This window comes from Aspergillus bombycis (assembly GCF_001792695.1).
Source record: "Aspergillus bombycis strain NRRL26010 chromosome Unknown contig00058, whole genome shotgun sequence".
NCBI lineage: Eukaryota > Fungi > Ascomycota > Eurotiomycetes > Eurotiales > Aspergillaceae > Aspergillus > Aspergillus bombycis.
The window spans coordinates 48,639-61,909 of NW_019170060.1; the positions used below are offsets into that span (position 1 = coordinate 48,639).

The 13,271-nt window shown below is 52.1% G+C and overlaps 5 protein-coding genes across 5 annotated transcripts; all 5 read left to right on the top strand.

Annotated features, from left to right (window-relative positions):
• Positions 1-1,143: 1,143 nt before the first annotated feature.
• On the top strand, positions 1,144-2,415 carry ABOM_007700 ((S)-2-hydroxy-acid oxidase; the record flags this gene model as incomplete). Its single annotated transcript, XM_022534829.1, has 3 exons — positions 1,144-1,223; positions 1,277-2,321; positions 2,383-2,415. The coding sequence occupies 3 exons, from the start codon at positions 1,144-1,146 to the stop codon at positions 2,413-2,415; spliced, it is 1,158 nt and encodes a 385-aa protein (XP_022387946.1).
• A 545-nt stretch (positions 2,416-2,960) lies between these two features.
• ABOM_007701 (polysaccharide lyase family 1 protein) lies at positions 2,961-4,362 on the top strand (the record flags this gene model as incomplete). Its single annotated transcript, XM_022534830.1, has 6 exons — positions 2,961-3,160; positions 3,211-3,354; positions 3,407-3,532; positions 3,583-3,679; positions 3,737-3,970; positions 4,024-4,362. 6 exons carry the CDS (start codon positions 2,961-2,963, stop codon positions 4,360-4,362), a joined length of 1,140 nt encoding a protein of 379 aa, XP_022387945.1.
• A 456-nt stretch (positions 4,363-4,818) lies between these two features.
• ABOM_007702 (HpcH/HpaI aldolase family protein) lies at positions 4,819-6,032 on the top strand (the record flags this gene model as incomplete). The annotated part of the gene is made up of 5 exons (XM_022534831.1): positions 4,819-4,886; positions 5,040-5,163; positions 5,215-5,343; positions 5,462-5,687; positions 5,761-6,032. The coding sequence occupies 5 exons, from the start codon at positions 4,819-4,821 to the stop codon at positions 6,030-6,032; spliced, it is 819 nt and encodes a 272-aa protein (XP_022387948.1).
• Positions 6,033-8,017: 1,985 nt separating this feature from the next.
• ABOM_007703 (white collar) lies at positions 8,018-9,902 on the top strand (the record flags this gene model as incomplete). The annotated part of the gene is made up of 5 exons (XM_022534832.1): positions 8,018-8,036; positions 8,102-8,818; positions 8,879-9,029; positions 9,092-9,539; positions 9,615-9,902. 5 exons carry the CDS (start codon positions 8,018-8,020, stop codon positions 9,900-9,902), a joined length of 1,623 nt encoding a protein of 540 aa, XP_022387947.1.
• A 428-nt stretch (positions 9,903-10,330) lies between these two features.
• ABOM_007704 (uncharacterized protein) lies at positions 10,331-13,045 on the top strand (the record flags this gene model as incomplete). Its single annotated transcript, XM_022534833.1, has 3 exons — positions 10,331-10,437; positions 10,493-10,937; positions 11,000-13,045. 3 exons carry the CDS (start codon positions 10,331-10,333, stop codon positions 13,043-13,045), a joined length of 2,598 nt encoding a protein of 865 aa, XP_022387942.1.
• Positions 13,046-13,271: the final 226 nt, after the last annotated feature.

Sequence of the window (13,271 nt, forward strand, 5' to 3'; positions counted from 1 at the left end):
GAGCGGGATACACAGACGCTTTACTCTGTACTTTGCATAATTTGAATGAATTTTTCCGAATGCACAAAGGCCTTCGAAAGGCTGGTTCCTGTGGATCCCTGGTGAAACCGTCTCTAGGGTCGAGGACATCATTGGCCTATTTAATCTCAAACCCACTGATGCGATAATTGACCGGGTTAGTTTCATCACGGAAATTAACAAGTCTTGGCTTCTAACATAGTCCGATTAGCAGAATTTGGCCTGACGCAAGGACCGGCCAGTGGATGCATAGTGATTCCCAGTTGCATGGTTTCAATACTCGGAGATCTGTCTCCAACATTATTGTCAGTACTTTTTGGTTATGAGATACGCTTAACTAAGAATGTGGGTATACCAAGCATGTAGACTAATCATCCCGGAGAACTCGCCATGAAGATTCTTGGTACTGGAAGGAGGCTGTGCAGCAAAAGCGTCTGGGACGCCAAGGCTTGATCGATTGTCTAATTGTTCTGGCCTGCATTCTGTCTCACCGCGTAGGAAGCCGGAGTCCGGTGGAGAAAGCATCCCATTCCCTGGGGTCCAATCTGGAGTTTTATCAGATCCCTCCAGGGCCGTACTAGGGCTCTTGGCGTTCCACCCTGAAGATCAGCCACCGTCTCAACAGAGACTCGATTGATGGGATAGCATATTATACACCATGGATGGGGTTAGATCGTTGCTTCTGTTGACTCAAAATATATTAAGCTGTCCCCGCCAAGTCAAATTGTGATACTCTTAGTCTAACGGTTTCTGGTAAAAGCTCTCATAGGGCACTGATCTTTGACTCTCATCACGCTGTTGCGGACATGTTCCGCCGCCATACAGTTGATTGGTCATCATTAGCAAGCAGCATTGGCATGCTTGACCAGGCATCCATGATCACACTGTGTCATTTGCGTCAAGCTCGTGTTACTACCCGTCGAAGGCCAAGACCGGAGACGATGTGCCATGTGGTCGGGAAGCCACTTGTGACGTTGGACTGAGTGCCGATGATATACCGATGCTCGGGCCAGTTAGTCGTGATGGTGCAGTGAATATATTAGACGCAATCTCCCCGTAGATCCCACGAAGGCTAGACTATCATATCACGCTCTTTCCAAGTTCAACTCAGCCACTCCTTGCACAATGCGTTCCACACTTCTTCTCCTTCCATTTCTCCCCGCAGCTCTTGCAGCTCGGCCTTTTCTCAATGAGCCGGATACTGGGTATGGAAAGCAACCTGTGTTGATTGTACGCAAGCTGACTGAAATTGACCCAGCATCGAGGATGTCCTAGGCGACACTCCGGCGGGCACCCTTCCGGAGCTAGAAAGCATCGTCGGTCTTCCTGACTTCGAATGGGCCGCAAGACGTTACATGAACGCTTCCTCCTACACATACTACCGCAATGGCGCGGCTGGCGAATGGTCTTACAGGAACAACTTGGAGGCGTACGGCCGCTTCCGCTTCAGGCCACGCATGCTGGTCGACGTCACCAATATTGAATCCACCCTCCCTACAACTATTCTGGGCCACAACTTCTCCGCTCCATTCTACATTAGCCCTTGCGCTCGTGGAGGCCTTGCCCATGCCGAGGCCGAGAAGAACTTCGTGAAAGCTGCCTATGAGGAGGATATCTTGTATATCCCTGCGCTCTATGCGTCTCTCTCCGTCGATGAGATCGCCGCGGCTAAGCCATCTAATGGCTCCCAGGTTCTCTTCCAGCAGGTGTATCTCACCGACAATGACACCGAGACGCAACAGCTCTTCAAGCATGTGGAGGAGCTTGGTAGCAAGGCGATCGTTTTCACCGTCGACTCCGCAGCTGACGGAAACCGTCATCGCGCCGCTCGCTATGGCGTCGGCTCGGCAGACAGCTCCTACACCTACATTACTTGGGACTACTACAAGAAGCTTCAGAACATGACCTCGTTGCCTGTCGTCCTGAAGGGTATCCAGACCGTCGAGGATGTTAAGTCGGCCGTTGCGCATGGTGTCCCGGCCGTTATCCTTTCCAACCATGGTGGACGTCAGCTCGACAGTTCCCCATCCCCTCTCGAAGTCGCTCTTGAGATTCACCAGGAGGCTCCAGAGCTCTTTGAGCAGATCGAAATCTATGCAGATGGTGGTGTCCGTTACGGTGCAGACGTCCTCAAGCTCCTTGCCCTTGGTGTCAGGGCCGTCGGTCTCGGGCGTCCGTTTATGTTTGCGAACACCTACGGCGTTGAGGGAGTCAAGCACGCAATTCAACTCCTCAAGCATGAGATCGCCATTGATGCTGGTAACTTAGGTCTGGGCGACTTAAAGAAGATTGATACATCTTATGTAAGAATCCCGGTGCTTCCCCTGCCTTTATTGGGTGCTGTCTTTGCTAATGCGAATATAGGTCAAATGGAGCAACAATGGCTGGTATAGCTAGACGGGCAATGTGGACACCACTGGCATTTGATAACGGGCTGAGGACTAAACGTTGGCCAGCTACATTTTGTATTAGAATTGTACCATATCCCATTCTCGAGTGAATATATTAGTTTTTTCCATTTCTGTTATTTCTGTTTCTGTCCAAAACAGGCCATAGATCCAGATGCTTCCTATATTTTCCACCACCGGCCGTGTTCCATTTCGCAACCTGCCAAGAATCACGCATCCAGTCCTCCATCATCTCGGAGAAATTAAAACCGTTTCAGATGCATTGGTTATGGGCAAACCCTCCAATCGGTGAAACAATCCAGGCTAAGTGCCGAGCGTCGGACGCCGGCAGATTTCCGGACAGACGGACGTCTACCTTAACCCTAATTTCAATTCTTCAGAGAATCCACCAATGATGCACCGAGTACACCTCCCCCCATAGTTCCTACATTGCCTGACAAGGCGCTGTCGATGATCACCGTAAATGGATAAATATCTGCAGGAGATCGTCTGGTCGCCTGCTCGATCAGAGTACTAGCTTCAACTGCGCTCAACATGAAGTTTGCTTTGCTATTCGGTGTCACCGCGGGACTGCTACCCGTCGCAAGCGCGGTCAGCGTCTCTGGTGCTGCAGAGGGTTTCGCCAAGGGTGTGACCGGCGGTGGCTCTGCTGCTGCTGTGTATCCAACCACGACGGACGAGTTGGTGTCCTACCTTGGCGATTCGTCTCCTCGTGTTATTGTCCTGGACCGCACGTGCGTATTTTATCGTGGGACCACGAAGCTCTTGAATCTAATCGGAACAGGTTCGACTTCACGGGCACCGAAGGCACCACTACGGCCACTGGGTGTGCACCGTGGGGAACTGCTGCCGCCTGTCAGCTTGCCATTAACCAGAATGACTGGTGCACCAACTATCAGCCCGATGCGCCTTCGGCATCCGTCACATAGTGAGTATTGGCTTTGGGCCAGATGGCGAGCTCCCTGCTGATGTGACGACAGTGATAATGCCGGTGTACTCGGAATAACGGTCGCTTCGGACAAGACTCTCCTAGGGTCGGGCTCCAGTGGTGTCATCAAGGGTAAAGGCCTTCGAATTGTCAGCGGTGCAAGCAACATCATCATCCAGTGCGTACAGCGCCGTGTCCATGTGTGAATTCACTTCTAACGCGATCCAGAAACATTGCCATCACAGATCTCAACCCTAAGTACGTGTGGGGAGGCGACGCAATCACCCTCAACGACGCGGATATGGTCTGGATTGATCACGTCACGGTCTGTTGTCTACCCCCAGCTGGGTCCAACAACGCCCTATACTGATCCCTTTCCCAGACTGCCCGTATTGGCCGCCAGCACCTCGTTCTCGGAAATGATGCCGACAACCGCGTGACGGTGTCCAACAGCTACTTCAACGGTGTCTCGGACTACAGTGCCACCTGTGACGGGTACGCCTACTGGGGCATCTACTTCGCTGGCTCCAGCGACCTCATCACTTTTAAAGGCAACTACATCCATCACTTTAGCGGTCGCAGCCCCAAGGTCCAGGAGAACACACTTCTTCATGCCGTAAGTCCACCATTGCCTTCCCGTGTATTGAACCACCACTAAACACAGACCAGGTCAACAACTACTGGTACGACTCGACCGGCCATGCCTTCGAGATCGGAGCAGGCGGCTACGTCCTTGCCGAGGGGAATGTTTTCCAAAACATCAATACCCCCGTGCAGTCGCCGATTGAGGGACAGCTATTCACATCGCCCGATACCAACACCAACACTGTTTGCGCCACGTACCTCGGTCGCAACTGCGAGATCAATGGGTTTGGGAGCTCGGGTGCTTTCAGTCAAGCGGACACGGCCTTCCTGGTGAACTTCGAGGGCAAGAATATCGCGTCGGCTTCCCCGTATGCCGATGCGCAGAGCTCGGTGCCAAGCAGTGCTGGCCAGGGAAACCTTTGAAGGCCATACCTGGTGTGACTAGCCGGTTTTACTGAGTGTTGTTGTCTCTTAGTCGTTCTGGTCTTTTTTTCCCCGTTGCTAGTGTACATATCTCGTTATCTGCTTCGCCCGACGGTATCCCGAAAGAACATATGGCTTCTCTCCAACGTCGCGGGATAGCCCCGATTGGAGGTAACCGGACGTGCAGCCGAGCCCGTTAGTTTAAACACAAAAGATTGGAAAGAACACCGATGACAGGTGCTATGCTGGAAAGAGCGATCCAACCATGGTTGGCAGGCACCCAGTAGCCCTTATCGCGTCGTGTGCTTTCCCCACACTTCCTCGGTCGGATTTACCCCGAGACGAGGGGTAAACATCTTAACGAGTTGCCGAGGAAAAGACATCACTTGGATCTCTTCTTTGCTCTTCTTCTTCCCTTCTACAATCTCCTCAAACCACCCAGATCCAAAGTTCACCATGGCCTTGAACGTTGCGCTCCGTACCTCTCTCGCCCGCCAATCGACGGCATACGGCTTCTGGCTTACGTGCGTATTCCCTCCCCCGCATTCCCCCCACTGTCCTTTCCCCGAGCTGGTTTCCCCCCAGAGCGCCGTAGAGAGCCTGCAATATTGTCTGAATTCAATATCACCATGATGACCTACTGTGGAAACCCAATTAACTCGAAATCGCAAATACAGCGTCCCCAGCGCCCCCGTCGCCCGAACCATCCTCCGCGCTGCAACCGCCTCGCCGGTCGAGGCCTTCAGCTGGGTCCTGGTTGACGCAGAGCACGGACTGATCACAGACAGAGACTACTATGACGTGCGTTCTGCCATATGCGAGGGACTCACAGCAGCTAATTAGAAGATATAGCTCACAACAGCCATTGCCTCGGAAGGCGCCAGCCCAATCATCCGCGTGCCCTGGCAGGAAGAATGGATGATCAAGCGTGCTCTGGATTCTGGTGCTCATGGAATTCTGACTCCTATGTGCCACTCAGTGGTAAGTTCTGAACCTTGCCCCAGTCACCGACCATCGCTAGCGATGCCGAGGTGGTACGCGTTGATGCGTCCCGTGTTCGAGCCGAGAGACTCACTTTGTTCTCTTCCGGGGTCGATAGGAGGACGCCCGTCGTGTTGTGCGATACTGCAAGTACCCGCCCGTCGGTTGCAGAGGCTACGGGCCGTTGTATGCGCCCCACGCTTTTCCCGGTGTCCAGGCCGGAGGTCAATACGACGACAACGCCGATCAGAACTTGCTGGTCATGGTGCAGATTGAGTCCAAGTCCGGTTTGGACAGTGTTGAGGAAATTGCGAAGGTGGAGGGACTGGATGTGCTTCTGATCGGTACGTTTACCATGGCAACGAGGAACACCGCGAAGGTATAGAGTGCTGTGGACATGTGCTAACATTTCATTAGGTCCATTCGACCTCGCGAAACAGATTGGCGTCGTTCGTGGCGGAGACGAGCACAAGGCCGCAATTGAGCGCATTTTGAAAGCTGCCAAGGCTGCGGGCAAGAAGGCAGCGATCTTCTGTACGGATGGTGCGCAGGCCCGTGGATACGCCGAACAAGGCTTCGACATGGTGTCCGTCATTACGGACCAGGGGGCTATGGGAAATGCTATGGTACAAAGCTTGTCGGCTGCACAGGGCCGCGACGCGGACAATAAGCCCAGGGATGGATATTGAGTTGTTCTTGGTCCTGGTAATGCCTGTTGAACTGCTGGTTGGCTATAGCGTACTAGGAAGATATCCCGAACGTGTTATGTATCTACTTATGAATGTATATATTGCGAGGAAATGCTGCCGATCCCTCACCACCTACCAGATACAACCGACCTGATGTGCCCATCCGTTCCCCGTATCTGACTTCCATGTGAGCTGAACCTTCTGGGGGTTGTCGGTTGACCCGCTGAGAAAGTTCGTGTTTAAGAGCCGATAGCGATGCTCAGGCACTCGTAGCTCCACGGGGTGATGCGCCAGTGATGCTCCTTCCAATTCCATGCAATATTTCGCAGCGATGTAACTCTGTCTATTCGCCCAGAGTCCCTCCTGCCGAGGATACGTCGCCAGTACGCTAATCGCCCTGCAACGAAGTATGGGGTGTCGACGCTTTCTTGAAGTGCAATACAGTGAACCAGCGTCGTAGCTCTCCAGGGAAAATGTCTCTGCCTTCTGCGTAGCTGGAGTCAGTTGTGCTATTCGCTCTGCGGCCGTGACCAGCTTCTGGAACTCAGAGTTTAAATGATCGTACGCCCTCTCACTCATAGCCAGACACGCGTGGAGCCAGATCCAAATCGTGAGGTAATAGATCTGAAGCACTAACGGTGCACGTCTGTCGATGGCGGACTTGTATTTCGCCTTTGCTTGCCGCTTCTTTAATTCCTCAAATGTGGTTTTCCACGCCTTACATCGTTGCTTTGAATCTCCCGCTCATGTATGCGATCGCGCAACTCCGTCGGTGACGGGCTGCGCTGGTGGGTGCCCATGCCCATGCCTATACGGCCGATGAGTGCAAATGTCAGGGGCAAGAGTCTCGTTGGACTCTGGCTTGAGGAATGTTCATAAGCAGGAGCCTGCCCTCCGCCGGCTCCTTGAACTCCACTCTATAAGAGATTAATCTGTGGCCTTCCAAATACTTGTAAACTTCACAAGACGGCTTGGGTGCCCGGTATACTTGGGAGGCTTGATTTGTTCCGACTTACGGGTCTAAATTCTCACAGCAGTTCAGCCACGTGCTGGCTCTATACAAGTAGGTATATTTAAGCATGGGGTCGACAACGCCCGACCACCAACATATCACCGAGAAAGTTCGTCCCTCCGTTATGACCGCCAGGACTCACTACTCTCTCTGGTAGGTAGTTCGTGAATCTTGACTTTAGAATCTCTGGGCTAGTAAATATAGCGTACGATATAACGATGTGACATTGCCTATACTGGCATTAGCTGTACTGGCCTTTATACCAGGGCCTAGCTAGGGCTTTGTCTCGTTTGTCGAACATATAGAGCTCGTCCCTCAGGCATCAACATCAGATACACATTTGAAGGAAATATGGATACAATACCAATTCCCCCGTCAAATGGTCTGCGACTGAAAAAAAACGCAGGTTGTCAGATAGGGCCGTCAGGGAAGGACTCCTTTCCCAGTAATAGAACAGGAACCAGGACGGATCACGTTGCGCGAAGTCTGCAAGGCACCAGACAGAAAGCAATCCCGGTCGGATTCCTTTTCCATTAATTCGAATACATGGTCTAGACACCCTTCAAAAGCCACAATCCATAGTGTCTAGAATATCCCCCCTAAGTACTATAGAAAGGGTTGTGGGAAGGTGATACGTCTCCTGCACCATGACATCATCCGCGAACTGCGCACCCCGATCTCGTGGTTGACATCTGCAGCGCATCGATCGATCGTTCTATGCATTCACTCAATGTGGTCGATCGCTTCATACTTAAACGCAAAGGCTGCCTTCAGCTATCTGAAAATGGAGTCAGAATGCGACAGCCCAGGAGCGATCTTTGGACATATCATGGCCACGTATGGGAGACTTTGGGGTATAAAACAGGATGAACCCCACGATTGGTTCCAAGCGCTGGACAAACCGGCGCCATGGAGAGATATACTTGCTTCGACACGGACTCTCTGCGATCGTACACCTCAACTGTCGCATTGGATGATTATCCCCCGTCAAAGTAAGCGCTTTCCCAACACAATCCTTGGATCCAAACTGAGTCACAATCACAGTTCTCCCGAGGAGCTTATCACTTCCTTTCCACGACCCCCAAGTGGCGCGCGCAACCTCGACAGCGTACCGGCCCTCAGCCACGGGCTTCCATCAAAACCCTCCGCAGAAATTACATGATCCATGAACTGCCACTCCTGCAAGAGCCAAACCCTTGGGATGGGTCTGACCAGTTCTATCCTGTCCAAGAAGCAGGCTGCTCTTATGACCTGATCGTCCCTTTTAGCGACTCCTGGGAGGCGCCCCTGCACAGCTTGGAGCGTCTCGCAGATATCATGTTCTCTCCAGAGCACATGCTATCTATACTCAACAACCCACGATATCTCGCGCGCTTTCGCGAGTTCCTCCTTGAAGAGCGCCCTCGGTCGCTTGAGCTACTGACATACTATTTGAACACACGTAAGGCGCTAAAGGCAATTGAGTACGCCAACGCTCTGGTCAGATGTGCCGTCGACTTGCCTCCGCCGACGATTGCGGTCACGGAACAGGTCGGGGAAAGCTTTAATCCCGCCCTTCAGCGCCGTGTCCACGAAGCGCTTCAAGCACTTACAGACGAGGAACTTCCAGCTTTTATCACCTCGCGCTGTATTGGAATCACGAGCAGGGTGGTTGAGGAGCGCGTGCGAGGAACCCTCCCGCGTAAATTCCAGGGGACATCCGATGCACTGGCTGAGGTGTTCTGCTTGACCGATCCGTCAAGACGGGATAATCCGATCATATTTGCATCAGAAGGTAGGTTCATCGCCAGGTGGGTCGCTGATGTATGAAGGATGTTAACGGAGCAGCAAACAGAGTTCCATCGCACGACGCAGTACGGCATGGATTATGTTCTCGGTCGCAATTGTCGGTTTCTTCAAGGCCCCAAGACAAACCCAAACAGCGTGAGGAGAATCAGAGAGGCTATAGAAGCAGGAAGGCACCACTCAGAACTCTTCCTCAACTAGTAAGCACGCAGTACTAGTATGGCACATCACGGACAGAAAAGTTTACTGATGGATACGACAGTCGCCGCGACGGTTCTCCTTTTATGAATCTCCTTCAATGCGCCCCCCTTTGTGACAGTCAAGGAACAGTCCGGTACTTTATTGGCGCCCAGATCGATGTGTCCGGCCTAGCTATGGAAGGTGCGCAGATGGATTCGCTGTGCGCTTTGCTAGACAGGCAGCGAAACATGGAGGCAGGCGCTAATGTCGAAGAAGATGCAGCAATAAAGGAGGAGGTTCATTCAGACGAGCTCTGCGAACTTAGTGAGTTGTTTAGTCCACGAGAGCTGAATGTGGTGCACGAGGTGGGAGGGAATCTTTTTAAGCCTATCCCTGCAGTATTCGATCGGAATTGGAAAGGCCATAGTCGCACTTGGTCAACGGCGGATACAGTGGAGATGGAGGCCATACGCGAGAGAGACATAAAAACTGCGTTGTTTCGCGGTTCGTTAACCGGCGTTTACGAAAATGTACGTCTTCCTTGTCTGGGCCCTGATTCCTGGGCCTTTTCATCTCTCAGGCCGCCCTAGTGCTAATTATCTTAGTACCTCCTTGTTCGGCCCTATCCGTCTCTCCGGATCCTGTTTACCTCGCCAGCTCTTCAGATTCCCGGCATTCTTCAGTCCTCTTTCTTGTCACGTGTTGGCGGCAGCGCCTCAACACGGGAAGAACTGCTGGACGCATTTATGGCTGGACGCAGTGTCACTGCGCGTATCAAATGGGTAACAAGATTCAATCCCCAGGGAAGAGATCGATGGGTTCATTGTACGCCGTTGCTAGCAAGTAATGGCGAGGTTGGTGTTTGGATGGTGGTGGTTGTGGACGATAACTGACTGGCTTGTGTATATTAGAATCATTTAGTAGTAAGCGTTTGTAATGACTTATATCAGAGTTGTGGAAATATGTAGTTGGGAAGCTATGAACAGCGTAGCTAGGTGGAAATTGAAGCTCAGCAGAATGTATAATAAGACAAAGGATATTACATCCTTTGCTAGTAGTTTATGTCCTGCTGGCGTCTGGTTAGATATAAAGAAGGCCTTCACCTGTGGAATACTTCTTTGTCTCTCTCTCCGTTTTCGTGTGTGTTGAGCAAGACCGTGAAGAAGTAAAAGGTGAAGTAATGGACGTTATGGCTACAACCACAATGGCAGGAAATGGATGCCAGATAGATCAGGCAGCTAGATGATTGAACTCCACCTGATAGCAACCAAGCAAACCCCACCCGGGACTACTAGTAGTTCCCCATACACACCGGAGAAACATGGCTGCCGACGCTTATCGGCCATCCACATCAGGAAATCTCCCCAAAGAGCCCAGATCGCGTGAACTGCATCACGCCCGTCCCCTGAAGACGGATATGCAGAATGCGTAAGTAACTCGTTTCTTTCCTAGGTACTATTATTAGAAAAACTAATTCCGAGAGCAAAGCACCCAAGAGCGCGCAATTCTTGCGACGGAGATCCGCTCGTGCAGGTAAATCGCGTGCCAAAGCTACCCCAACCCGCTCGAGGGTGACCCGCTCGAGACCGCAGTCAAGGCTTTCAACGCAGCATACGGGGCTATCGGTTGTTATCCCTGTTAAGCCGGAACTCAGTAAGAAGAAGAAAAGGGATGGCGAGAAGAGAACGAATCAGTCTGTCAGTGTTGAGGTTGCGAATGAATCACCATTGAGGGTTGCCGAGATCGCTAGCCAGGCCTTGCACCTTCAGGAAGCTGGGGAATGGAATGATATAGAGAATGAGTTGCAGTATGAGGAAGAGGATGAACAGCCAAATGAGGAACAAACCGCTCCAAAGGATGTCCTTCCACCCGACCCTTCCCTGCTAAACGAGACCCGAGTTGCCCAAGCGCGTGCGGCATACGAGCCGGTCAGTATCAAACCCTCAAAGCCGCCGCTGCCGCATGGGGAATCCCACAGACTCTTCTCAAGCGTCGGATGAAGGGGCCGCGGTTACCAAGGCGGGAAGCAGCGCATCCCCTCCAGAAACTGGATGCAACAGACGAGGACTCGATCGGTAAAGAGGCACTGCGGCGGGTGGAACAAGATGATCGTCGACCGACCAATGTGCTGATCTGGGAGGTTGCAAATGACCTATATCGGGAGAAATGTGTTCAATTGGGCATGAAATTTCAGCCAATTGGAAGCCAATGGTCTCAGCGCTTTTTGATCCGTCACCCCGATTTTCGCAAGACCTGGTCGCAGTTGATAGAAGCTAGGAAGCCTCCGCCGCGTGCTCCTCCTCCCGGTGCTTCCTCTGGGGCCGACTCGTGGCGCTTTGCGGAAGATGCCAGCTCGATCATGGACGATGACTTTTCGAAGTTCAATATCCCGAAGACTGAGGCTGAGTGTGCTTCATACTTTCGACAGATTCGAAGCGGACCACCTGCCACTGCTATTCAGATTCAGAGATTCCTCACACATTTATTAGTGGAGCAGGCGAAGAGCGTTGATATGCTTAGCCGTGTGAGAAAGGCCCTGGAGGAACCACAGAAGACTAATGAAACGGCAACGAAGGTGACCGCAATAGAACCTCAAAAGAAATCAGAACAGGTCAAGGGTTTTACTGCGCCGCCGACTTCGGAGAGCCAGCAGCCGCCGACCGCTACAGCTTCGACACCAATAGTCGGTACTAGCGTTGGGAACCCTACAACTGCACCACCTCAACCATCACAATCATTATCTCAGCTAACGACCGATACCATACCCCAAGGTCAGGAACCACAGGTGCCCTTGACTACCTCAAACCCACCACCCCGGGCTAGCATACACTCTGAAGAACGTGCCACTATGGCGCGTCAGGCATCCAGCACATCTTTACCACCTCCCACAAATCGCTTAGCGCAACCGCAGCCCTCACAGGAAGCCCTGAATACCGCCAGTTCCACACCTATCATCAGCAATGCCTCTTCAACCTATACCTCCACGCCTTCTCGGTCCATCATAACGTTCCAGCAGTTTTCTAGAAATCACATATCTCAATCTTCACATCCTCCTGACCAACAAGAGGCCCATGAGCCGCAGAAACCCCAGGGTACTGCTGATTCTACGCCTGTGACCGGTAACGCCTCAGGCAACACAGCTACACCGCTGCAATCATCTATAGAGCTTTTCCAATCATCTTCTGCAATAGACCCGTCGTTATCCTTGTACACTTTGCAGTCTCCACAAAACCAGGAAGCTCGGCGCGATGAAGCCACTGCAGATTCCAACCCCATGCGCAGTAACACCCCCCCAACTCATCCCTCTGAAGCCTTCCAGTCAACCCAGTCATCATTTCAGCCTTCAACTACCTCCATACCTTGGTTGCTACATCACCCAGAACCCCAGGAGGCTCAGGAAACCCAGAGCCCCGTGGATGCCGCGAATTCCTTGTCTTTGCTCAGCAATGCTTCCTCCCGTAATCCATCTGCATCACTCGAAACATTACTATCGTCCTTTCAAGCATATCCGACAACCCATGTCCGGCAATCCCCTCAATCACGAGAGGCGCAAGGTCCTCGAAACCCTCAGAAACCTAAGAAACCCTCTCAGCCTCGAAAGCCCCAGCAGCCTCGCGCTCGAAATCCTCAACAGCCCCAGTCCCAACGACGCCAGCAGTCACAGCTGCCACATTATCAGCTGCCACAACAACAGCAATCCCAGCTATCACAGGAGCAATCACTACAATTATCACAGCCTTCTGAACCACCACAGCCTGTTCAGCCACCTGAGTCACCCCAAGTGCCAAGCCGGTCGTCTAATCATACGGCCACCACCATGGCTCCATTCACTGGGTGGGGCAGTGGAGCTCTGGGTGTGGCTAGCTCCAGCCCATACCACTCAAGTAATTTTGCAACAAGCTATGACGGCAACCACCCTGTCCGTCCGCAGTATTACCCGAATGAATACCTCCTCCGCACAGCCGTGGATCAGTCGTCGAAGCGCCGGCGCATAGATGACCCGATTAATTCGATCAATCATCCGGGGTTCCAATGAATAGCCTTGGCCCCAGGCAGAGTCTTTTTTGGACAGGACTTGGATTCTTTTTGGGAATAATGAAGATACATTAATACTTCACTTAAACATTCTCCGTATCCAGTAGGAGCACATCTTAATCCCACAAAATTCAGAAACGAAGAAGGCTGTATATGCAGTGTCCTGAATCTACAATTAAGAGCGTCATCCAACGATATCATGGGTGGCAACAGAGATCCCAATTGTC